Source organism: Plecotus auritus (assembly GCF_963455305.1).
Source record: "Plecotus auritus genome assembly, chromosome: 7".
In the NCBI taxonomy this organism is placed as follows: domain Eukaryota; kingdom Metazoa; phylum Chordata; class Mammalia; order Chiroptera; family Vespertilionidae; genus Plecotus; species Plecotus auritus.
The window spans coordinates 132,801,696-132,827,651 of record NC_137774.1 but is presented as its reverse complement, the minus strand read 5'-3'; the positions used below and the strand labels follow the sequence as shown (position 1 = coordinate 132,827,651).

Here is a 25,956-nt window from a genome sequence, read left to right as displayed (position 1 = left end):
ACGAGGTTCCATGGACTCTGAAGAAGTTGCTTCTCAGCCCTCTCCTATAACATGACCTTGGGATCCTGTGCTTACACACCGCTTTGTCACCTACCAGATAGTTGTGTACATTGACGAGTCTCATAATTTCTCAAAATATAAAGCTCTCTGCAGATGCTTAATATAATTGCTGTGCTTCTTTTCTGTGGATGATTTCTTTGCTGTGTGTGTGTGTGTATGTGTGTGTGTGTGTGTGTATTCTGTACACTTTGCATTTGTCCAAACCACTTTAAGAAAATTTTAAGACACAGATTACATTTATCACACTTGGGACTCACCCAGAGTACTTTCAGGAAAAGCAATTTGAAGATTTACTTTTCATATATATTTCCAAAGCACTAAAGTTACAAAGACCTAGTGTACATGGCATAAAGATAAATAAGCAAAGGTGAACAAGAATATCCATCACAAGAGACATTAATGGCAAGAAGGCTTTTTAAAAATGTACAATTATTTAAAAAGAAGAGGAAAGGTTGACACCATGTATTTAAGGCTTTCATCATGTATTTAAAAGTGTGAAAGAGCAAAGCCATTTGCCAGGCAGAGCAGAAATCCCATTTGCTGCCTGCAGGCCAGGTCACTCTGAACTTCTTTGCCCAAGCAGACAAAATATTATCATTTCCAGTTCTTTATAGCTGGCACTCTGCTTCATTGCTTTGACATTCAACACGTAATATTTTTTACTACCAGGTCCATTAAAAAAAAAAAACACACTCCCTTTTGAAAACTCATCCCCAAGACAGCAATATTTCACATCTTTATTGCTTGGGTTTGCTTTTTCATCTCCTGCCAGTCACTGAGATGGCATTTAATCAGGTTAGACGACATAGTTTCTATGTCAGGCTAGTACTCAGACATGGAAATGCAGCCCTAAAATCAGGCCCCAAATTGTTAAGTACACAAAAGTGCTAAGTTTATAAGGACAGGGTTTATATAAATAAACCAATAGAAACTGTTCCCCACATTTTAAAAAGGATTGTGGGTTAAACCATCAGAGTGGACACATGAACACTCTATTTTATCTATTTCTTATTAAATGAATACTTGTATTTGGTACTCACAGATGCTATGGTACATGGGAAAATTATTAAGAAATGGACTTCTAATAGAGAAGATAAGAAACACAAATATACGTACGTTTGTACAGCAGTTTATAGTTTTACTTCCCTTTTTTCCTTCAGTGTTTTTTTGTTTGTTTGTTTTATTTCAATTTTAAATTTTTTTAAAATTACAGTTGCATTCAATACTATTTTGTATTAGTTTCAGGTATATAGCATAGCAGTTAAACAATCACATACTTTACAAAGTATTCTCCTGATATTTCCAGTACCCACTTGGCACCATACATAGTATTACGATATTATTGACTATATTTCCTGTGCTGTTCTGTACATCCCCATGACTACTTTGTAACTACCATCTCTTTACCTTTTTCACCCAGCCCTGCAACCACCCTCCCCTCTGGCAACCATCAGTCTGGTTTCCATATCTATAAGTATGCTTATGTTTTGTTTATATTATTCTTCAGATTCCATACATAAGTCAAATCATATGGTATTTGTCCTTCTCTGACTGACTTATTTCACTTAGCATAATGCTCTCCAGGTCCATCCATGCTGTCACAAAGGGTATGATTTACCTCTTTTTTATAGAAGAGTATTATTCCATTATGTAAAGGTACTACATCTGTTTTATCCACTCATCTACTGATGGACACTTGGGTTGCTTCCAAATCATGGCTATTGTAAATAATGCTGCAATGAACATAGGGGTGCATGTATTCTTTTGAATTAGTATTTCAGGTTTCTTTGGCTATATTCCCAGAAGTGGAATTGCTGGGACATAAGGCAGTTCCATTTTTAAATTTTGAGGAACGTCCATACTGCTTTCCACAGTGGCAGCACCAATCTGCATTCCCACCAACAATGCACCAGGGTTCCCTTTTCTCCACACCTTTGCCAACACTTGTAATTGGTTGATTTATTGATGATAGCCATACTGATAAGTGTGAGGTGATATCTCATTATGGCTTTTAATTTGCATTTCTCTGATGATTAGTGATGTTGAACATCTTTTCATATATCTATTAGCCATCTGTATGTCCTCTTTGGAGAAGTATCTCTTTAGGTCCTTTGCCCATTTTTAAATAGGATTGTTTGTGGCGGGGGGAGCAGGGGTTGGCATTGAATTTTATAAGTTCCTTATCAATTTTGGGTATTAAACCCTTATCAGATGTATCATTGGCAAATTTGTTCTCCCATTCAGTGGGTTGTCTTTTCATTTTGTTGATGGTTTCCTTTACAGCACAAAAGCGTTTTAGTTTAATGTAGTCACATCTGTTTATTTTTTCTTTTGTTTTCCTTGCCTAAAAGATATATCAGAAAAAATATTACTAAGAGAAATGTCCGAGATTTTACTGCCCATATTTTCTTTTAAGATTTTTATGGTGTCAAGTTTAACACTTAAGTCTTTAATCCATTTGAATTTATTCTTGTATATGATGTAAGAAGGTGGTCTAGTTTCATTTTTTTACACATATCTGTCCAATTTTCCCAACACCATTTATTGAATAGGTTATCTGTACCCCACTGTATGTTCTTCCTTCCTTTGTCAAATATTGATTGACCAGAAAGGTATGTGTTCATTTCAGGGCTCTCTGTTCTGTTCCATTTGTTTACATGTCTGTTATTATGCCAATACCATTTTGTTTGATGACAATGGCCTTGTAGCATAAATTGATATCAGGTAGCAGGATTCCTCCCACTTTGTTGTTCTTTCTCAAGATTGCTGTGGCTATTCAGGGTTTTTTGTGATTCCCTATAAATTTTTGGATTATTCTAGTTCTGTGATATTCACCATTGGTATGTTTAAAATATTATTTAATTTTTAGAGAGAAGGGAAGGGAGGGAGGGAGGGAGGGAGGGAGGGAGAGAGAGAGAGAGAGAGAGAGAGAGAAACATCGACATGAGAGGAAAATATCGATGTGAGAGTGGAACATCAATCAACTGCCACTTGCAGGCTCCCTACCAGGGATAGAACCTGCATCCCCGCAACCCACAACCCAGCATGTGCTGTGACTGGGAACCAAACCAGCAGCCTTTCAGTGCATGGGAGCATGCCCAACCAGCTGAGCCACACCAGCCAGGGCCACCATTGTTATTTTGATAGGAATTGCTTTGAGTAGTATGGACATTTAACAATGTTAATTCTTCCTATCCATGAGCACAGTATACACTTCTTTTTTTTTTTTTTTTGTATCTTCAATTTTTTCCCCCTGTGTCTTATAAACATAAACATAAGCATACTCGGTCACCTCCTGCACACCTCCTACTGGGGATCAAGCCTGCAATCCAGGCATGTGCCTTGAGTGGAATCGAACCCAGGACCCTTCAGTCCTCAGGCTGACCCTCTATCCACTGGCTAGGGCTTATTTTATTTTTTTATGCTGTTGTAAATGGGATTGTTTTCTTAGTTTCCCTTTCTGATAGTTCATTATTGGTGTCTAAAAATGCTACTGATTTGTGGATATTTATTTTATATCCCACTATGTTACTGAATTTACTTATCAGTTCCAGTAGTTTTTTAGTGGAATTTTTAGGGTTTTCTATATATAGTATCATGTCATCTGCAAATGACAGTTTTACTTTCTTTCTGATTTGGATACCTTTTATTTCTTCTTCTTGTCTGATCTCTGCGGCTAGGACTTCCAATACTCTTCTATATAATAAAAGGCCAGTGACCGTGAAGGCATAATGACCAGAACGACCAATCGACCAGTCGCTTTGAGGTGCATTGACCACCTCTTGCTCCCTCCCCACAGCCCGCAGGCTCCAATCGCTGGATGGCCAACGGGGAACCATGCGGAACTGGGGTGGGTGGTGGCGGAGCGGGACGGGGGACTGGGGACTGGCAAGCAGGAGGAAGATGGCCATAATCACAGGTTAGGCCTAGGGACCCAACCCACACACGATTTCATGCTCTGCGCCTCTAGTTTTGAATAAGAGTAGTGACAGTGGACATTCTGTCTTGTTTCTAATCTTAATGGAAATGTTTTTAGTTTTTGCCCTTGAGTATTACGTTAGCTATGGGTTTGCATATATGGGCTCTATTATGTTGAGATGTGGTCCCTCTATTTCTGCTTTGCTGAGAGTTTTTATCATAAATGGGTGCTAGATTTTCTCAAAAGCGTTTTTCTGCACCTATTCATATGATCATATGATTTTTATCCTTCATTTTTAGTTTATGTGGTATATCACATTAATTGATTTGTGGATATTGTATCAACTTTGCATCCCAGGAATGAATCCCACTTGATCATGGTGTATGATCTTTTTAATGTATTGCTGGATTTGGTTTGCTAATATTTTGTTGAAGATTTTTGTATCTATGTTTATCAGATATACTGGCTTATAATTTTATTTCTTTGAGGTGTCTTTATCTGGTTTTGGAATTAGGATAATGCTGGCCTCATAAAATGAGCTTAGAAGTCTTCCCTCCTCTTGAATTTTTTGAAATCATTTGAGAAGGAGAGGCATTATTTCTTTGAATGTTTGGTAAAATTCTCCAGTGAAACCATCCAGTCCAAGGCTTTTGTTTGTTGGATGTGTTGTGGTTTTTTCTTTTTGTTTTTATTACTGCTTCAGTTTCATTATTTGTAATCGGTCTGTTCATATTTTCTGTTTCTTCTTGATTCAGTTTTGGGAGATTGTATTTCCTAAGAATTTATCCATTTCATCCAAATTGTTCAATTCGTTGGCATATAATTGTTTGTAATTATAATCTTCTGTATTTCTGTGATTAGTTTTGCATTTTCTTATTTGACCACCACTGAAAACAAAATGAAGTCGGAAGGGCAACTTTTATTAACTCCATTTAGAAGCTTAAGAAATGGACACCGAGTAAAATGAACAAGCCCAGGCTCACATAGCTATTAAGTATCTGAGCCATAACTGGAATCTGAGTCCTGAAAATGTACACCTAGGGAAGTACCAAGGACATGTAATGGGAATGGGAATGAGGCAGATACCTTTCAACCATGGGAAAGAAGGAAGACTTCAAGGAATAGGGTGCATTTGAGCTGGATCTTGGCTTCAGATCCATAGGGATACGGAGAAGGAAGGAGAGCTATGGGGAAGAGAACATGCCTCACAGAAAGAAAAGGATGAGGGAGGCCGGAGAAAGCTAGAGAGGGGTGAAAACAGAAGAGATTGTTCATCTTGGCTGGGCATCAGCAGCATGGAGAGTCATAGAGTGGTGAGAAGGTTGGGGTCAGTGCTGGGATAAGGAACTTCGACATTATCTAAGAACCACTGGGGAGCTGTTGAAGGATTTTATTTACTTGCTTGCATGTTGCTTTGAGAAGACCATAACTTGGTCAGAAGAGGCCTATAAGAAGCTCCAGCTGTCAGTCCAGAAAAACTGCAGAGAGACCTTAAGTAGGAAGGTGAGTCAGGAGTCTGACAGAGAAACCCAGAGATGGAACAGAGCAGAGGCAGAAATGCCATTTGAAGATCTACAGCCTTCAGTTCTAATCAGATGTGCTGAGTTCTTTTTACTCGCCCTGCGGGAGAACCAGGCAGAAATCACCAAACAAACTTATTTCAGCTATTGAATGAAAAGCGAGCAGAACAGAATGTGCCGCAGCTGAAGAAACAGCGCTGTACCCAGTGACTGTTTTCCTGAGAATGGTGCTTCTCCGGGAGGTGAAGGGCAGAGGTGTGGTGGGCCCAGAAGACCACTCCTTCCAGCCTCAGGCACTGGCTTGTCTTCTCCTTGGAGGGGGAAATGATTGTCTTACTCTGTTGTATTTTGTTCTCTGTTGATCCCCCACTGCTCTGTGTGTGTGCTGGGCTAGGACAGGGAGAGTTGAGCACTGGGAAAGGGAGACCTGGGGAGAGGAAGGCATCACATCTGTTGTCTCCACTCTGAAGGTGCTGCCTCCGAGAAGGTCACCCAGTAGGCTGCAGGCTCCTGGGCCAGGGCTTAAGCTGTTTCTGGATTCAGTGTGACTGATGTGAAAATATTGAGTTTTCTCAGCAGGTGCCTATCTGCCCTCTGGGGTAGTTTTACTGCTCTGAAGATAAAATAAGTATAGAAGCACTGAAGTAAGGAATTTGCAATAAAATAAGAAAAATGAAAAATGGAAGCCATAAGAGAAATGAGAATTATTGGATCAAGTATGAAGAATGGTAAATGTCAAAGCACTTGATAATATTTCTGCTAACAGACGTTGTGAAGATGGAAGTTTCCATAATTCTTCTTTTCCTTTTTCTTCTTCTTGCTATTGTCACAAGACCGAGGAGCAAAAGGAATCTGTCACTTTAGTGTTGCATTACAACACAAAGCAAGGCACAAGTGCCCTTAAATGGCAGCGTGAGCACAGTAGTAGGTGTTGTTACTTGCAATAAATCTTGAATTGCCACTCTATAAATCATTTATATTTTATATGTGAAAAACTTGAGTGCAATCATTTAATTATTCATTGAAAGTTCATATTTACAACATTTAATGTACGCCTGTTATGTGTAAAGTACTCCACCAGGTACTAGTTATAAAATTAAACTTAGCTATTCAATGATGAACATAAATCGCACCCACACGCCATGGAAAGCCTATTATAAAAGCAAGAGAGATACCCATGAAAATGTGTTCTTTGAATTTCCCAGAAATCTCAGCTTGGGTAGCAAAACCAAGAGTATTTGTTTTAAGCCACTCTGTGTATCCTCTTAAACTGTTGATATGAGGAACAGAGGTTGTGGCCATAATGAGAATGATGAGATACTGAATATACGTGTCTGTGACCTAATTGAAGTCTGGTGGTCTAAGTGGCATTTTTATTGACCTATTAAAAACTGCAGGTATTTGCAAACTGTTCAAAAGAGTTAAAAATATACCAGTTTAAAAGTTAGTGCATGTTTGGGTTTAATTTGTCCCTCTTTGGGTATTGTATATGTCTCCAAGTTCCAGACATGCAGTTAGTATTATAAATTTTCAACAATATTCAATAAAGGGGTAAAAATTCTGTTCTAGCCCATATTTAAAACACCTCAAGAATTTTAATTCATGTCTATTTTCTTCCCTCCCACTATTTTCTTTCTCTTAACATATTTATTTTTAATATACCATATTTATTTAAGTCTTACCAATGCTTTACTTCAGGAAACATAGTATTGTTCTATAGTCTAGCTCAAGCATGTCAAACTCAAAGGCTAACACGAGCCAAATAAACAAGGTTTAAGTTTTTGTGGGCTGCAAAAAAAGAAAAGCTTCAATTTTCATAGAAACATAGGGTTTATTTCAATAGAGACATGCTGAATACAAGGGGCTGAAATAAATGAGTAATCGTTAACATAAAATAATAGAACATTTTAATAAAAATTAATATTTTTTCTTGAACATTAACTTACCAGACACTGAATAACTGCACAAATTAATAAGTGTAATGCAAACAAATATTTTTCTTGTTCTCCGAAAGTGAAACATTTCTTGTTGCGCACACCAAACAAGTCTGTCCAAGACTAATGACATGGCAATTGGCTGCTAACATTTTAGCTGCTAGTATTAGTGGAGAGAAATAGTGTGCCTGTGCATAAGGCACGTAAGGGAAATGCATGCAACGATTATAATAATCAGTCATTAGTGAACATTGTTGTTTGTTACTCATAATCCTATCTAATAAAATGCAAATTAACCATCACTCCATCACAAAGATGGCGGCACCCATAGCGGCCAGGGCACTGGACACTGGCGGTGTTGCCCCGACGACGAGCCCCAGTGTCCCACGCGCTCCAGCCCGTGGAGGGATGGAGGGAGGGCGGGTGGGCAGGCCTCTGGATAGAGGCCAGCCAGGGTGCAGGATGCTGGCGTCATTGCAGGCCAGGCTGAGGGACCCCCCCAACACACACCCCGTGTACGAATTTCATGCACTGGGCCTCTAGTTATGTATAACAGGATATTGTAAAAATTAAGTTACAAAATTTTAATTAAAACATTTCTTACATACCGTTATATTGGCTGGGCCACAAAAATATTCATTGTGGGCCACAAGTGTGACATGCTTGGTCTAACTAGTCTGTCCTGCCAGGTCCTATCAATTCTTATCTCTCCATAAGCAAATAGTGGTGACAACATATGCAGAAGAGGTTTTCTATGCGACTCCTCTCAGCATCTCTGTACAATACAGATCCTGATGCCAACTGGATCCAGTCATGGTCAAATGGAAAAACAAATTTAGTCAGAGTTTAAAAGAGGTGGGAACATCAACCTAGAAATTCTAATGTGGAAAAAGCCTTAAGGTTTCACAGTAGGGATTATTTTCTTTGGCAAATACTGCCACATAAACAAATATTCTTGGCTGGCTACTCAATGGGGCAGCACCAGGTTGGCATTTACACTCTGCAGAAAAGGTAGCGAAGGAAGAATGTTCTGAATACTTGCTACAAGTCATACAGATTGACAGCAACACATTCTGGGTATACACATGTAATTCATTTATTTGTTGTTGTTGTTGTTGTATAAGTAACGTATGCTTCTTGTAGAAAATAGTCAATGAAGATGAGCAAGAGAAAAAAGCACATCATCTGGGCACTGACCATATTAACATTGACATTATCTCATAATTTTCTATGTATAGGTAAACTAGTATACATCTACATATGTACACATATATTATTTTTCTGAATGAAACTACAATGACTCATAATGTTTTTGCACTCAACAAAATACTGAGAATGTCTTTTCATGTTTGTAATTAAATGTATTGGGGTAACATTGGTTAATAACATATAAATTTCAAGTGTACAATTCTATAACATCATCTGTCTGTTGCATTGTGTGTTCATCACCCAGAGTCTAGTCTCCTTCTGTCACCGTGTACTTGATCCCCTTTACCTTCTTCATCCTCCCCAGCCCCCTTCCCCTCTCGTAACCACCATACTGTTGTCTGTGTCTATGAATTTGTTTTGTTCATTTGTTGCTTTCTGTTTTATATCCCACGTATGAATGAAATCATATAGTTCTTGCCCTTTTCCTCTGACTTATTTCACTTAGCATGATACCCTCTACAACTATCCATGTTGTCACAAATAACAATATTTCATTCATTTTTATGACTGAAGTTACTTCTGCCCTTTCACAACCTGCCTCTACTGCTGATGGTTCTGCTTCTGCCTCACCCGCTTGCTCTGATATGCCCACCATCAGATGTTTCAATGTGTGGATCCCTCAGACGTGTTTGTGTGTTGGGCAGGGAATCATTTGTTGAATTACAGTTCTCCAACTTGTAACTTTTCAGGGGAGAGACCAAAAGGTTCTCACACACTGCTATGATGCTGTTACTCTCTTTTTGTGTTTTTAATATGTAATAATTCCATAGCATTCCATTTTATAGTTATACCATTATTTAAGTAGCCAGCCCTCCATCTCTTTTTGGATGTACATGCTATATCAAATGTTTGTTATAATATTTCTGAAGTGAATGTTCATGTCCATACAGATTGGGATTTTCTTCCCTAGTGTCAATTCCTAAACGTGGCATTGCTGGCCCATAGGATCTGTACAACTTTAAGGTTTTTATACACATCACTAAATTGCCTGCAGAAAAGTTATACTAATTTAAGGCTATTACACCCTGGGCAGTTGAAGACTTTGACTCTGATCTTTGGAGTTGCAATTATGTGTTTACCACATTAATTATCCAGTGACATTTACACTCAGTATTTGACCTTGTTCCTGGGATTGTTTCCGATGATGAACTTGAGCTTGGTGCTGGTATCTGTGGATGGACCTAGAGGTGTTCATGGTGGATTCACTAAGGCCTTGGAAGCAAATTATTTTGCTCTTTATAGCAAACCTCACCCAGTGGGCTTCACTCCCAAAGGCTCAGCATCCAAGAACAGATTGGCCTGTCCATGACTAGCATTCTTTTAGTCATGAAATAACCACCCTCAGTTTCAAATTCTAATCCTAGCACTTACTGTGTCCTTGAAGCATGTTCCTTTACTTACCTGAGCTTCACCTTCCTCCTCTGTAGATGCTAATTTCTGAGGATTGCAATGAGTAGAAATTAAGTGTTTAGAGCAGCCGTGGGCAAACTACGGCCCGCGGGCAGGATCTGGCCCGTTTGGCTGTTCTATACGGCCCGCGGAGCCGAAAGAGCGGAGGGTTCTCTTGCTCTCTCCTCCGCTCCTTTACTTTGAATTTATATTAGTTCACACAAACACTCCATCCATGCTTTTGTTCCGGCCCTCCGGTCCAGTTTAAGAACCCATTGTGGCCCTCGAGTCAAAAAGTTTGCCCACCCCTGGTTTAGAGCAACTAAGGGCAGCCCCCAGAACCATGGTGGTACTCAGTAAACGTTGGGTGAATTAATGAACTCATGCCCTAAAGAGCTGACTTTGATTTAGTGGATTTTTCATGGGTTCTGTTTACTCATTGTACTTAATCACTATCTGATATTATATTGTTTATTTTCAAATTTGCTACCTTATTTTCTGTCTCTCCATGAGCACAACACCTGTGGAGAATAACCTCTGGTACACAAGATGATGAATGCTTATGGTTCCAGTGACCCAGCCTTGTGACCTGGAAGCCCTTCAGCACAGAACTGCCCTGTCCCCCTTATCTCATTATTTACTGATCTGTGCTTGGTTCCAGCCATCCTACGTTACCTGAAGAATGATGGGAAGATCCATTTGGTGGTTTTCAACAACCTGCAGCTGGCTGATGGCAAGCGGCACAGGGTCCTACTGAGACTGAGCAATTTGCAGCGAGGGGCTGGCTCCATAGAGCTCTATGTGGACTGCACCCAAGTGGATTCTGTTCACAATCTCCCCAGAGCCTTTTCTGGCCTCACCCAGAGTCCTGCGTCCATTGAATTGAGGACTTTCCAGAGGAGGGCACAGGTAGGAACCCACAAACCGTTCTTCGAAGTGGAAAGATGAGCTGCTGAGGCTCAGGGGACGCAGAGGTGTGTGCGGAGATTATGGGTAGGTCTAATTCTGGCTGCATCGTGGAATCACCTGCCAAATTTGATAAACCACAGATAGAGGGCCAATCCTGAAGATGAACTGAATCAGAATCTATAGGGGTGATGCCTAGGCACAGTGTTTTTTAAAATACTGATTTTAACGTGAAGTCAAAATTGAGAACTTCTGACCTGGCCAGTGTGGCTCCATTGGTTGGGCATGGTTCCCCACACTGAAAGGTTGTGGGTTCAAGTCCTGGTTAGGGCACATACCTCGGTTGTGAAGATGTTTCTTTCCCTCTCTCCCTCCCCTTCCTCTCACTCTAATATCTATGCATGTCCTTGGGTGAGGATGTGAGAATAAAAAAAATTGAGAACTGCTTTTGATGATAAACGGAGACTTTTGGGATACAATTTTCAAGTTGGAAATAAATTACAAAAATTTTAAGACTATTTTAGGATAACCTATTTTTAATTTTTCTATAGTTATTATTTTTAACAATTTTTTAAAAGAATGCTTGGAAAATGCCAAGCAATAGGAACATTTTTCACAAGATCTTATCAGAACATCCCTAACAAACAGGATCTTATTGCCAACTTAGTTCCATGTGCCCTTAAAAATTCCATCTCCTCTGTCTTCTTTTTTATGCCGTGATGATGGTAATTTTTTCATTGTATCACTGCACCTACTACAGAAATTGCCACATGTATTTATTTTAGAATTGTGTGCTAGGAAATACTTTTTTTCCTATAAAGAACTACTATTCTTTGTCCTTTCCAATAATTATAACTCTAACTGGTCATAGTTCCTGAATTTTATCTGATATGAAAGTCAGTGCCAAAATCAGTAACTATGTTCATCTGTTGTGGCCCATAATATTGTTGTCCTCTAGCTCCCAAGTCTCATTTTCCATTTCTATTTTATTACATGTGCTTTAGTTACAAGCTGCACTGAGCCCTTTGAACAAAGAGGCAGGGTGTAAGCAATAATTTCCATTACAGCTAAGAATACTGAAACATTTTAGATAACATTTTTTAAAAACTATAAATCTGATACTAGAATTTTGTGCTTAAAAAAAATAGGAAGCATTTTAAGCAGAAATTCCAAGAAAATTAAAAGCCAAGTTTTTTTAATTTTGTTTTTTAGAGATAGATATGCATATACTCTATGCATATACTCTATGCATATATTTTTGTGTAGATTTATATGAGAAAAAATGAATACTAAACTTTATTTCTGAACCCCCTAAGTAGCCAAAATCAGAATGAAAGAAATTATGTCACTGACGATTTCAGAAATTCGTGTCTACCATCAAATAAGTCAAATTTCTAAAAGCCAGGAGTCAGCATGACAAGGTCATCAGAAACTATGCTTATTGCAAATTTCTCAGAAGTCCTAGCTCCTTAGACCAGTGGTCAGCAAACTGTGGCTCGCGAGCCACATGCGGCTTGCGAGCCGCAGTTTGCCGCTCCGTTGACTAATGAGTTTGCCAACCACTGACCTAGACTCTCGATTCCAATAATTACAGGCTGTTGTTGTTCCTTGTGATTAAGCCCCTATCCCAGTGGTCGGCAAACTCATTAGTCAACAGAGAGGCAAACCGCGGCTCACGAGCTGCAGTTTGCCGACCACTGCCTTAGACTATCAGCAGGGACCACAGTGCTCTATCTTTAGTCATCTACTCATTCAGTCAGTCAACAAATAGGCACATTCTAGGCCACTAGTCCAAAACAGTCATAGTTCTGCCTCCATTGACCTTATAGTCCAGCTAGGGGCCCAGTGCACGAATTCATGCACCTTGAAAGGAACTGTGGGCCGCGAGGCTGCTGTAGGCACAGGTGTGGGTCTCGGCCCACCCTCTGCACCCCTGCCTGGCCCCATCCACCGTAGCCCCCAGTCCCCTGTCTGCCAGCAGCCCTGCTCCCACCGCCGCTGCTCCCACGCACTGACAGTGCCAGCCCGCTTGCACCCACCGAGGGCATGGAGCGATTGGGGCCAGTGCCAGCAGTGGGTGCGAGTGGGGCCGGTGCCATCAGAGGGTGCAAGCAGCGGCTCTGGCACTGGCAGCAGGTGCGAGCAGAACCGTCACTGGCAGCAGGTGTGAGAGGCAGCTGCCGCCCCAATCTCCCCTTAGGAGCAGGGAGAGGTGGAGAAGCCCTGAGGGGCGATTGGGGCCGGCAGTTGCCGGTCACACCCGCTGACAGCGCCAAGCGATTGGGGCGGTGCCAGCAGTAGGTGAGAGCACTGGGCAGGACCGCGGCACGCACAAGCAAAGAATTTTCAGTAACTACCAGAGGCTCGCCCCGATGACAGCAACCGGCACCCTGCCTTGATCTGGCGCCCCCGCTCACCTGCTCCACCATCTCACCACGGCCGACACCTGCCATGTTCCACACACACACCCCCTGGTGGTCAGTGCACGTCATAACGACCGGTTGTTCAGTTGTCCCTCCGTTCGGTCTATTTGCATATTAGCCTTTTATTATATAGGATGTCCAACACACTATCTGTTGCATAGCACATGTTGAATACATCTTAACTTAGCTTTAAAAAGTAGGATTCCCCTGCAAATCCTTAGCATTTTAAAATAAAAATAACTTTACATTTGCAGATAACATAACATTTCTCTGTCATATATAGATATAATAATGGATAGGAGTAAGTTACAAAATAAAGGGGTGAGGAAACTGGCTTTGTGACTAACAATGAATGATTGACATGAACCAGTAAAGTGAAAATATGATGCCAACTACCTAATAATCATAGAACATACTGTTTATTCATTGTCACAAGCCAACAAAACCCGAGACTTTTCTAAAACCTGAAGCCAGGACATCCTAAAAATAATACTCTTTAATATCGGAATGAATAAGTAAAATATTTATTACAGTCTAAACTTCATAAACAAATTCCAGATAATACTTAAGCGGCTTTTCAAAATAACTGCTTACCGTGAAGGAAAAAGCCTGTCTTTTTCTCAGAGCCACTTTCATGAACTCTGAGGCCAAGTTGAATGTCAGCATTTTCCTCGGCTCCTGGCTGAAGTTCAAAGTTGCTTCAGTGAAAAGGATAGGGCTGGCAGGCTTTAGGAAAAATGCAAACCCACAACATTACATAAGATGTCAGGGTCCAAATATACAGGGCTAGTCTGTTATGAAAGTTGTGTGAATATGCAGACACATTGGCTTTGAATGCACTAGCACTGTGTGGTATGAATCTGATTTTTCTCCAGGACTTCTTGGAAGAGCTGAAGCTGGTGGTGAGAGGCTCGCTGTTCCAGGTGGCCAGCCTACAAGACTGCTTCCTGCAGCAGAGCGAGCCACTGGCCAGCACAAGCACAGGTGTGGGCTCTTGGGCACTTTGCATACCTTCTTCAACACAGACAAACCCCAGGCCCCTGAATGGGCTGGGTCCCATCACCAAAGGGTGGGCTGTCCACAAAGCAGTCCTACGGGAGGTATCTCCAGAAATCAGGCTCTTAAGCCAAAATCCAGGGCAAGGAATATTTTCATTGCCCTTTTTTTATATTATAATGCACATGGATTTTGAAGTCTCCAGTGGCATCATGACCATTATTTTTTAGATGAATTACGCCAAGTTAAATTCCTATACCCTAGAATTTTGTCATAATTATTCTCTGGGAAATGATTTGCTTTGAGTGACTGTAGAAATGGCTGTTACTGACTGAATGCTCCTTACCTTTTGTTGTTGCTATAGGAGACTTTAATCGACAGTTCTTGGGGCAAATGACACAACTAAACCAGCTACTGGGAGAGGTGAAGGATCTTCTGAGACAGCAGGTAACAACCAAGAAAAGCCCTGAGAAGCTCTGTGTGTGAGCTCGTGGAGCAGCAGGCTTACAGCACGGCAGCAGGCAGATCTGCAGCCAGGCCCACGCAGCCCGCCACCCTGGGACTCTTGACACAAAGGCTCTGGAAATGGGGGACAACCATGTGGTAAACACCAGGGCTCCAGGCAGAGAGGGAACCATCAAGGGTTACTTTAGAACTACTTTAAGAAGTATTTAATAGCTTGCTACACATAGATTCTTTCATTCCTGGACTATGTATCAGGTGCTCCTTTTCAATCTTTTTTTTCCCCCTCTTCCCATTTCTAAAGGTCAAGGAAACATCATTTTTGCGAAACACCATAGCTGAATGCCAGGCTTGCGGTAAGTGCTTTTCTAGTAACTGGCTCATTCTGAGCTGGACCAGCAGATGCAGACTGATGAAGGGCCCGGGCCGGGGTGAGGCAACATTGGCTGCAGTTTCTGGAGGTTTGGCACAGAGGTGGAGGGAAGAGAACTTCATTGAAAAACCAAATTTTATTTAGTGTCCGTTATGTTCCCTAGTGGTGAATAAGCCTATTGTTTTTCTTCTAGGTCCTCTTAGCTTGCAGTCTCCAACCCCAAACACACTGGTGCCCCAGGCACCCCCTGCACCCCCAGCACCCCCAGTGCACCTGTGTGACTCCAACTCGTGTTTCCGCGGAGTCCGATGTACCAACACCAGAGATGGCTTTCAGTGTGGGCCCTGCCCCGAGGGCTACACAGGAAATGGGATCACCTGCTCTGACATTGATGAGGTAAGAGTTCAACTGGACAGGGTAGAGGCTCCCTAAATATCTTGCACACCATACAGCTAACGGAAAGAGAAGCCAGGCTGATGACTAAGGGAGCACTTGGGCTGTCCTCCCAAGGCTACTTAAAAACTACTTCCTCATGAGTCCTTCGAGACCATGGGGCACTCTGAGCAGCGGGAGGAAGGAGGCATGACACATGGTTGTGGCTGTGTTCGTAACACATCTCTCCGTGTCTCCAATTCTTCTACTTGTCCATGTTGCTGCAATATGGAGATTTCAGCTTTATACTCTCACATTGATTATTTTTCTTAAGCAGTTTGTGTTATACTTGTGATTTTTTTCCCTACACTTTTGCAAATGTGGCAGGGGCGAGATCTGTGTAAGGGTATATTCCAGAGGTTGCAACTGATTTTTTCAAGCTTCCTAAAATAGAAAAGCAGAAGGGATTCTCAAACCAACAAGACCTGTTGAGGCCCCATAACCTGTGAGTAACCAAAAGTGTCAGGGATGGAGCCGGAAAGACCCACACAACAAATATAGGCTGGTTGGATGGCTGCCAAATCTGCCGATGTAGACTGTTTCAAGATCATGGCTAGCCAGTCAATAGTCTAGTCCCCAAGTAGTGTTCATAGTAGGTAGTAAGGCTGCCATCAGAATGTGTCTTTCCCCTCCCCGCCAGCCAGAGGAAGGTCAGAAGGAGAAATGGAGGGGGTGAGGTACATGCAAGGACCTTAGACACACACACACCACCACCACCACCACCACCCCCTTGTAGGTTTGTGGTAGCGCTCCACTGATTACCGCCCCAGGTAGTAAGCAATTAAGATGGTCTCTAGTAATTCCTCAATTGCAGAAACATCTGTACACATTTCACAGAACTGCATCTGGTTTTTATCTGTGAGCTGGAATTTTTCTCTTTTTGAAAGGGCCAGAAGTGGTCGTGTTTTTTACATTAGTTGAACTGGTAAAAAAAAAAAAAAAAAAATCTCCTAGACTCCAAGGGCCTCGGAACTGCCATGGGCTTGCTAGGGCGCAGAGGCAGGCCCAGACTCTGATGGATCACATCTAACTGAGGAAACGATTGCCCTGGCTTTGTGTTTTTCAAGGTCTTTTCTTTTGAGTAGTTGGTTCAATAATGCCTTTGGACTCACCTAACAGCCAGCCATCAAGTGGCCTGAGAGCGCTGTCCTTTCATTGATCTCTAAATTCCAAGTTAGAATATTAGGGACTTGACCCTGGGAAGTGAAGGGATTAACATTAAGACCCTTTCCACTTGGCTGTGCATTATTCTGTCATCCAGCAAAGCAACTCCAGATTGTGTGGGTCAGGGATTCCTAGGGTAACTATGACATTGGGAGCCTTTATTTCCTTTTACCATTCTGATCACCAAAAACTGATAGTTAAATGAATAAACAAGCTGTGCAGGTAGATAAATGAAAGTGTGAGAGTGTTTTCTCCATGGGACTAATGACTTTGAATTTTTTTTTCTCTCCAGTGCAAATACCATCCCTGCTACCCCGGTGTGCGCTGCGTGAACTTGGCTCCCGGCTTCAGATGTGACGCCTGCCCAGTGGGCTTCACAGGGTCCATGGTGCAGGGTGTGGGGGTCAGCTTTGCTAAGTTAAATAAACAGGTGGGCTGAAGTTCATTTTTGCCTTGCCAACCAAGAAACTCCGGTTGGTTCCTACCTCTCTCTGTATAAGCCTTTACCTCCTTGAGTAGTCGATGCCATGTCAAATCTCACGGGGCCAGTGAGCAAATTAGGAGTTTACCAACTAATTTCTGAATATATATTTGTAAAGTTTAGTAGGGAGGAAACGCTTAAATTGGGATGACAGAGCATCACTAGAGAAACAGTGAATGAGGTAGCTCTGAAGATGGCCATGATCAGAAGCTGTTTTAGTGATGAGAGGATTTCAAGAGTAGAAATAATTCCCTAAGGAAACCCACCCCCCATCTCCCCCAGCCCCAACCCCCACTTCTTCTTATATAAGCTGTAAATTGCCGTAAGCATTTGAGTACTTTGTGACAATCTCCATTTATTTCCAGATGCTCTATATCCTGGTCATTATTTAACTGGCTGACTGTGAAATTTTTTCTGATGTTTTCAGCCCTTAAAAATGGTTGGTCTATAAATATATTTTACTACCGTAGGGAAGTTATTAGCTTTAAAGAAGGGCAGGTTCATTATCTCCTAGCTGCCTATCAAGGGATTCCAGAGGGCATCATTTTTTTAGAGTGGAAAAGGAGGCAAGCTAGACAGATAGGAATGACAACAAGCCATTAGAGTAATGACCCAGAGTCTTCCTCCAAAGACAAAATCTCCAGGACTAAACCAAGGAAAACGGACAAAAAGAAATAGAAGGTGCTTTATGTAAGTTATTCAGGAGCACTTCCCAGTAGATTTCCAGCAATGTGGTAGATTGAACTAAGTAGAAGGGAGTCACCTTAATAAAATTTAACAAGAAATTTTAATGCATCACCAATATCAAAAGAAGTAAAAAGAAATGTTTCAGGTTTTGGAAACAAAGAGGGAACTCAAAACCAGAGCTATGGGTGGAAGCTAATGTCACAGCAGCTCATGGGAGGTGGCACTGGGTAGAGGTCCCAGGTGTGGGGGTCTGCGGTTTTGGCACCTACAAGAGTACAGCAGATGCAGTCTTGAACCAGAGGAAGATCTAACAACCCTGAACAAAGCCAGGAGCCTCAGAGAACTATGTTCCCCATTACAAGGAGATGAGAAAACTTTCCAAGCCCCCAAAATCAACAAGGAAGCCTGATGGCAGTTTGGGGGCAAGGTTAACACAAATGAAAACTGTCCACAACAAATCAAAGCTCCAAGCTTATATCACATACAGTTGTGAGCTCCATATCTGTGTTACACATATAATACAGATATACAAGCCATGAAACATTAACATGAAAACCAACTCTGGAGCAGTAAAATCCCCAGAGCCCTGGCTAATGCCAAAGCCACACCACTTTGTGAAGAGACTCCAAACTCGGGGCCAGTGGAACACCCACAGGCAAAGGCAGGGCCACTGAGGATGTGCTCATAAACAAAAATGGTAATTTATATGAAGATGCTACCATGGGGAAATGTGGTAAATGTAACTTCAAAAGGATAAAAAAAGAAGGAATAGATACCATACTTAAATAATAGAGCAATGGGGGGGGGGGTACGGGGGGGAGATGCACGTTTGAGAGATAGCCAAGTAAAATTTATTCAGTGAAAAATATAACCATTGGCATTAAAAACGTAATAGGTGAGCAAGACAACTAATAAGGAGTTTATAGATTTCAAAGGTGGAACTCAGGAAATCAGCTAGAATGATGCACAGAGAAATAACGATGTGGAAAATATGAACGAGAGGTTGAGTCAACAGAAGAGATTAATGAGAAGTCCAATATTTATTTAATTGTAGTTCTAATGAAAGAGTAGAAGGCCCTGGCTAGTTTGGCTCAGTGATTAGAGCGTCAGCCCATGGATTGAAGGGTCTCGGGTTCGAGTTCCAGTCAAGGGCATGTACCTGGGTTGCAGGCTGAGCTGGGGAGTATGAGGGAGGCAACCAGTCGATGTGTCTCTCTCACATAGATGTCTCTCTCCCACTCCCCCTCCTCCCTACCTTCCGCTCTCTCTGAAACGGGTGGGGAACATCCAGCCCACAGGCTGTATAAGGCCATAGAAATCATTTGGTCTGGCCCTGCCAAGGCATTAGGGGTGAGTTCATTAAATGTTTGACCAAATATAACAGGCTAATTTTTAAATTGATAATTTTGTATGGCCCGTGAATGAAAGATGTTATAAATGTGAAAAATGGCCCTTGGCAGAAAAAAGGTTCCCCACCCCTGCTCTAAACGATCAATGGGAAAAAATACTCTCAGGTAAGGATTAAAAAAAGAAGAAGGAGAAGGAGAAGGAGAAAGAAAGAGTAGAAGGAATAGGAGCAGAGGGAAGCTGAGTATTCTCCAAAAATTCTCAGGTAGAAGTACATTGAGTCCCAAGCAGGAGAAAGGAAAAACTTCCTGACTAAAAGGGATGTGGGATAGATTAATCAAACAAGTTGTTTTTTCTGAACCACTTTAAATACCAAGTAGGCAACTATCACTTGAAATTAGGTTAAGTACAGATTGATGCAAACACTGGGAGATGGCTAAAATGACACCCTGATTTCCATTCTGCCTGAAATTTCTGGTCTTCACTTCAGACAAGTATCAAAACAGCTAAATTTATTTGCATTTCTACTTTAACGAACGTCTCTTTAAATCCTTCTGCACTAGGTCTGCACTGATATTGATGAGTGTCGAAATGGAGCGTGTGTTCTCAACTCTATATGCACTAACACTCTGGTAAGTACTTTTCATGGCTGATGTGATCAAAGCAGACCAGTTATTAAACCAAGTGTGTGTTTATAAATCATAACCCCAAAACACACATAGAACATATGGGCATAACTTATTTGATTGGCAAATGAGTTTGTGCTGAAAAACAGTTTTCAATATGTAAAGTAAGTTTATAAGTATAATTTTATGACTGCCAAACTTGTTTATTTACTCTTCTGCCAAAGTTGCAGTGTTGGGCTTTTAGATAAATACTAGAGGCCCGGTGCACGAAATTCGTGCATGGTGGGGGGGTGTCCCTCAGCCCAGCCTGCACCCTCTCCAATCTGGGACCCCACTAGGGATGTCCGACTGCTGGCTCCCAACTGCTTGCCTGCCTGCCTGCCTTCCTGATTGCCCCTAACCGCTTCTGCCTGCCAGCCTGATCACCCCCTAACCACTCCCCTGCCAGCCTGATTAATGCCTAACTGCTCCCCTGCCAGCCTGATTGCCCCTAACTGCCCTCCCCTGCAGGCCTGGGTCCCCCACAACTGCCCTTCCCTGAAGGCCCAGTCGCCCCTAACTTCCCTCCTCTGCCAGCCTGGTCACCCCCAACTGCCCTTCCCCGCAGGCTTGATCGCCCCCAACTGCCCTCCCTTGCAGGCCTGGTCCCTCCCAACTGCCATCCCCTGCTGGCCATCTTGTGGTGGCCATCCTGTGTCCACATGGGGGCAGGATCTTTGACCACATGGGGGCAGCCATCTTGTGTGTTGGAGTGATGGTCAGTTTGCATATTACTCTTTTATTAGATAGGATAGAGGCCTGTCTATCCTATCGGGTGGGTGCTGGCTGGTTTGCCCTGAAGGGTGTCCTGGATCAGGGTGGGGGTTCCCTTGGGGTGTGGGGTGGCCTGGGTGAGGGGCCTATGGTGGTTTGCAGGCTGGCCACGCCCCCTGGCTACCTAAGCGGAGGCCCTGGTATCTGGGGTTTATTTATCTTATACAATTGAAACTTTGTAGCCTTGAGCGGAGGCCAGGGCGGGCAGAAAGCTTGGCTTCCTTCATCGCCGGGAAAACCCAAGTCTCCTGCTCACTCCGTGGCCACAACCATTTTTGTTGGGATTTATTTATCTTCTATAATTGAAACTTTGTAGCCTTGAGTGGAGTCCAGGGTTAGCCAGGGTGTGCGGGAAGCTTGGCTTCCTCCATTGCCAGAGAAACCCAAGCCTCCTACTGGCTCCATGGCTGCAGCCATCTTGGTTGGGTTAATTTGCATACTCACTCCTGATTGGCTGGTGAGTGTGGCTTGTGGGTGTAGCAGAGGTATGGTTACTTTGCATATTACTCTTTTATTAGATAGGATGATGACAAATATTACCATTTTTGCATTTTAAAAGAATGAAGAGCTTCTTGGTTTATATTTAAGTATTCCAGAATATGAATTTTATTGGTGATGACACAGTAAATTGTATTCATTATTCCCATAAAACTTTTGAAAGTCATTTGTATTAAATTAAAATGCTCAGCATTTAGATAGTCTAAACTGTGAATCTTCATCCCAGGCAAACCCCCTGACCCTGGCCCCAAGGCCCGCTTTTCTCTGACTCTTAGTGAGCCAAAGCGGCCCAGCCTAGTCTCATTTCCCCCACCTACTCCCTCTCCTGTGCTTCTCTTATCCTAGCCCTTCCTTGTTTCACTGTCCCCAGTTTTAATAAACTGTCCTCTAACAATAAAATAATAATAAAATAATAAAATAACATTTAAAACTTCAGATATGGGTTTTATTTCTGAAAGTTTCTATCAACTGTTTCCAAAATGATTGGTGTAGAACTAGATTGTCAATGAAAAAACTGCCGAATCCATTTATGACTGCTCCTAACTTACTGTATGTCCCTGGGAAAAGTCATTTAATCTCTAGATTCCTAGTTTCCTTGTATGTAAAAAGCATTTTAAAAATGCCAATCCCTTATTTTAATCCTCACAACAACCCTGTCAACAGGCACTATTATCATCCCCATTTTACAGCTGAAAAAACTGAAGCACAGAGAGGTGAGGTGAGGTGATTGGGCTAAGGCCACACGTGTCACAAGACTTCCAGTGTGGCTGCAAAGTCTGTGTTCTTATCCACAGGCTCTCCTGCCTAGGAAATCACAGGGATTGATAGCTTTTTACCAGGACACCAGTAGTCTGCACAAATAAATTTGGGAGACGTTGACATTAAGGTAATAACTAAAGCCACCCAGGGAGAAGGAAAGTAGACAGTGGGACTGTCCAGAGAACCTCAGAAGATAAAGAAGCAGGCACAGAAAAAAGAGCAGAAGCAGAGCAAGGAGAGAACGGACCAAATGAGGCTGGAGATCAAGGAAGAGCACTGAAGCGAATCCTTTGAACTTGGCAATTCAGGGTTGTTCGTCATTAAACCATTGAGCACTTTATGTGGGTCTCTTTCCTAACATGTAAACTTTATCTCAATAAAGATTTAAAAAAAAAAAAAGTTGCTCCTGGTCCTAGAAGTGCCATTGCAACGGAGCCGACAGCCCATTTGTAGGTTTCTTCCATAGCAGCCTACCTCATCACAATTGTCAGTGCGAGGCCACCAACATTTCTCTGGACCCTGTTCCTTTGTCATCAGTTGTAAAAAAAAAAAAAAAGTGGGAGGAACAGTAAAAGAAAAATATTTTAACTTGTGTTTTAATCAAACCATCTCCCTTGTCCCAGAGCAAACTCTCTAACTTTACCTCCCAGAACATGATGGCAACTTTCCGCCCTTCTCCCTCCCCCTCAGTGGAGGTGGGCAATCAGAGTGGTGGTTCGCCGCTTAGCCCTCTGCCTGCTGTTCTCCTATCCTTTCAGGCCTACATGGCCTGCTGCAGCTTCCAATCTGATGGCGTCTTCCCCAATATTCCCGCCATCTTATAAGACATACACGTAAGCAGAGAGACGGCATGGGTCTCACTTAATCCAGGCACCATTGAGTACACGTGAAAGTAAACACAATCACAGTACCTCTTTGCTCACAGTTCTGAGCTCCCGGTTTATCATGTTATCTTTGCTCCTTTCAGGGATCTTATCGCTGTGGGCCTTGTAAACCCGGGTACACTGGTGATCAGACGAGGGGCTGCAAACCTGAGCGAAACTGCAGAAACCCAGAACTGAATCCTTGCAGTGTGAACGCGCAGTGCATCGAGGAGAGGCAGGGGGATGTGACGTGCGTGGTAAGTTGCGTGTCACTTGCTTTACCATTTTACCTTCCTCCGTTTTAAACCCCACCCCGGTTTCTACTTGCTTCAGGGCAAAAGTACTCAAACATGGAAACGTTTCCATCAAGATAAACATAGACTGTAATAGCAGGAGGGTCAGCTGAGTTGGTGGGGAGCAATGGGAAGGTCCTTTAACCAGCAGCTGCCTCTTCTCTCCCTGTTGGCCGTGGGTGGACACTGTCCCCTGGGGCCGCTCAGTGGTGGAGCCCCCGCTCCCAAGCACCCTTGGTGGAAGGCCTGAGAAATGTGCAGCAGGAGGCCAAAGAGCCTCTTTCCCTCCCTTCCATCTACTGCCCTAGTGATTTATTTGTGTAACTTATTAGCCTCCTGCTGCCATTTCTAACCGTCCTCACCCTTAAGACATCCACTTTCAAAATCTGACCCCAGGCGGTGGGTGGCAGGGGCGAGGTGGTAGGCTGCTGTAAACCCTCAGAGGGAAACCTCCTGTCTCCCACGGGGGCGTGGGAAGGTGGGGACAGAGCTGTTCTCTGTGTCTACCTTCCCCCAGGTGCAGGAATAGCCCAGTGGAGGTCACTCTCCTTCCTGTGTGTTTCCCAACCCTGGAGCCGATCCGGGGACAAGGTGGCTGGGCAGGGCAGGGCGGTCTCAGCCTGACGTGAGTCTTGGGCCACGCTGGTGTGCTGGGCCCTTGGGGAGGAAGGTTTGTTCCTATCATCCATTCCCAAGCCTCAGGCCCCAGAGTCTTGGGGATTCTAGGCACTGAGACATCAGCCATGTTCAGCCGCTCACCTCCTTCTCCTGTTGCAGTGAGCCAGGCCCTGGCAGGCGACCCTGAGTCTGACATTCACAGGTTCACAGGGGGCACGTCCGAGTGGCCGGATGGATTCCCGGAGACTTCTTCCCTCTTCTCTATACCTCAAACTTGGACTTCCTTAAGCCCCCGAAATTTTCTTCCATGAGCATATCCCTTTTCAAATAGGAGAAATGAGAAGATTCAAAACTAAGTTGAAGAAGTAAATCTGATGCCATCAGCTCTCTCTGGCAATACAAAGTCCTGATGAAGGAACAAGCTGGGTCAGGGGGGAAAGCCAGTTTCCCCAATTCCCACTGATTGGGCACATTTATCACCATCGAGAGGGAATTGTATATCTATATTTAAATCCTCATTTTCTGTGAACAAATTAACAATTTCCCTGGGATGGTGGGTGATCGGGCTCTTAATATGTTTTTGAATTTGCAATAAGGCGCAATGACAGATGGTAAAAGATTAATACACTTGGTGTGACTACTAAAATAATTTAATCTGCCAGAAAATGGCTCATTAAAAATGTATGTGTTCCTAGAGGAAAGTTTTTCTTCATTAAAATGAGTCAAGGTCCATACCCCATAGCTGAGCTTTTCCGGCCTTCTGAAGGCCCTGCGGAAGCAACTGAGCAGACATGGGGGAGCGGGGAGGGGGTTTTTGGAAACCTGCCTTAAATCTCTGGTCGCAGAAGGCAAGTGCAAATGATTGAGAACAGGCAGGCTGCCGCTTAGGAAGTCACTGGTCTTAAATCACCTTATTTTGATTATCGAGGCCAGGAAATGTAGCATTTACTCATGTGAAGTTTCTTTTCCCTTGGCCCTGACACTTTCCTCAGACTCTTTTTCCTCTCCCTGCCCTTCCAGCTCCCGGTGGTTTTCCAGGCCCCTTCTCCCGTGTTCTTCTGTCTGCCCCTCCCATGGGCGCCCAGCCTGCTCCTGGGCGGGGCTCCCAGGTCCCATCTCATCCCCAGGACACCACTTACGGAATGATTTCTGCTCTCCTTGGTTTGGTTATGGACTATCGGAGGAAGAACTCAAAGTACCCGTTAACCAAATGTACTAGTACATGGCAGAAGACCCCGGGCTTGGGTTCAAGTCCCAGCTCTGAGGCCCTGAGCAAGGGACCGAACCACTCTGAGCCTGGTTGCTGCTTGTGTAAATGGGATAACAGGGAACTTGCAGCAACATCGTAACAATTGGAGACAATGGCTGTAGAGTCTGGTGTGGAAGGACTGGTGTTTCAATGCCTGTTCTGCTGACAGTGAGGCTTGCGCTCAGTGGCTGGTGGTGGCCGGATACTTGGGTAGACTTTTCCAGGGAAGTCGTGAGCAGCACACAGACCCAGCACTGGGCCTCTGGACACCTGCTCCTGGTAAAAGGGTCTAAGCCAGGGGTGGGCAAACTTTTTGACTCGAGGGCCACAATGGGTTCTTAAACTGGACTGGAGGGCTGGAACAAAAGCATGGATGGAGTGTTTGTGTGAACTAATATAAATTCAAAGTAAAGGAGCGGAGGGGAGAGCAAGAAAACCCTCCGCTCTTTCGGCTCCGTGGGCCAGATAGAACAGCTGAACGGGCCGGATCCGGCCCGCGGCCCGTAGAGGTCAAGCACCTTAGGAGGTTCCTCCTCTGGTGGAAATTGATCTAGAAGACTGTTAGACTCAGAGAGGTGGCTGTGGTTCAAGAATGATAAGTGCCATGTTTCCCCGGAGAAAAGAAATTGGACAATCGTATGGAGAACTTTTGACAGTCACTCAAAGTTACGAACACCTTTGAACCAGGAATTCCACACTAAGAAACCAGGGTAGAACAGCATGCATACTAGAGTTATTTGTTGCAGCATAGTTTTCCATCTAAAAAAGTGTTTAAAACCTAACACCCACCAGTAGAGCACTGGTTGAATTCATTGAGGCACATGCATACCACCTTATGTATGATATATCTGTGACCATTTTTTAAAAAGACAACTCTACATGAAGTGGTATGGAAAGAGCTCCAATATATAATGTTAACTTCTGAAAAAATAAAG

The 25,956-nt window shown here is 43.1% G+C and overlaps 1 protein-coding gene across 1 annotated transcript in view; it reads left to right on the top strand.

The window, feature by feature from the left end:
* THBS4 (thrombospondin 4) overlaps window positions 1-25,956 on the top strand; it is a 52,853-nt gene that overhangs the window by 13,985 nt on the left and 12,912 nt on the right. Inside the window, exons 3-10 of the mRNA XM_080680102.1 lie at window positions 10,693-10,940; window positions 14,236-14,344; window positions 14,721-14,803; window positions 15,123-15,174; window positions 15,385-15,587; window positions 17,080-17,217; window positions 19,866-19,934; window positions 22,966-23,118. Coding sequence (XP_080536228.1) covers window positions 10,693-10,940; window positions 14,236-14,344; window positions 14,721-14,803; window positions 15,123-15,174; window positions 15,385-15,587; window positions 17,080-17,217; window positions 19,866-19,934; window positions 22,966-23,118 — 1,055 coding nt within the window. The remainder of the gene's footprint in view (window positions 1-10,692; window positions 10,941-14,235; window positions 14,345-14,720; window positions 14,804-15,122; window positions 15,175-15,384; window positions 15,588-17,079; window positions 17,218-19,865; window positions 19,935-22,965; window positions 23,119-25,956) is intronic.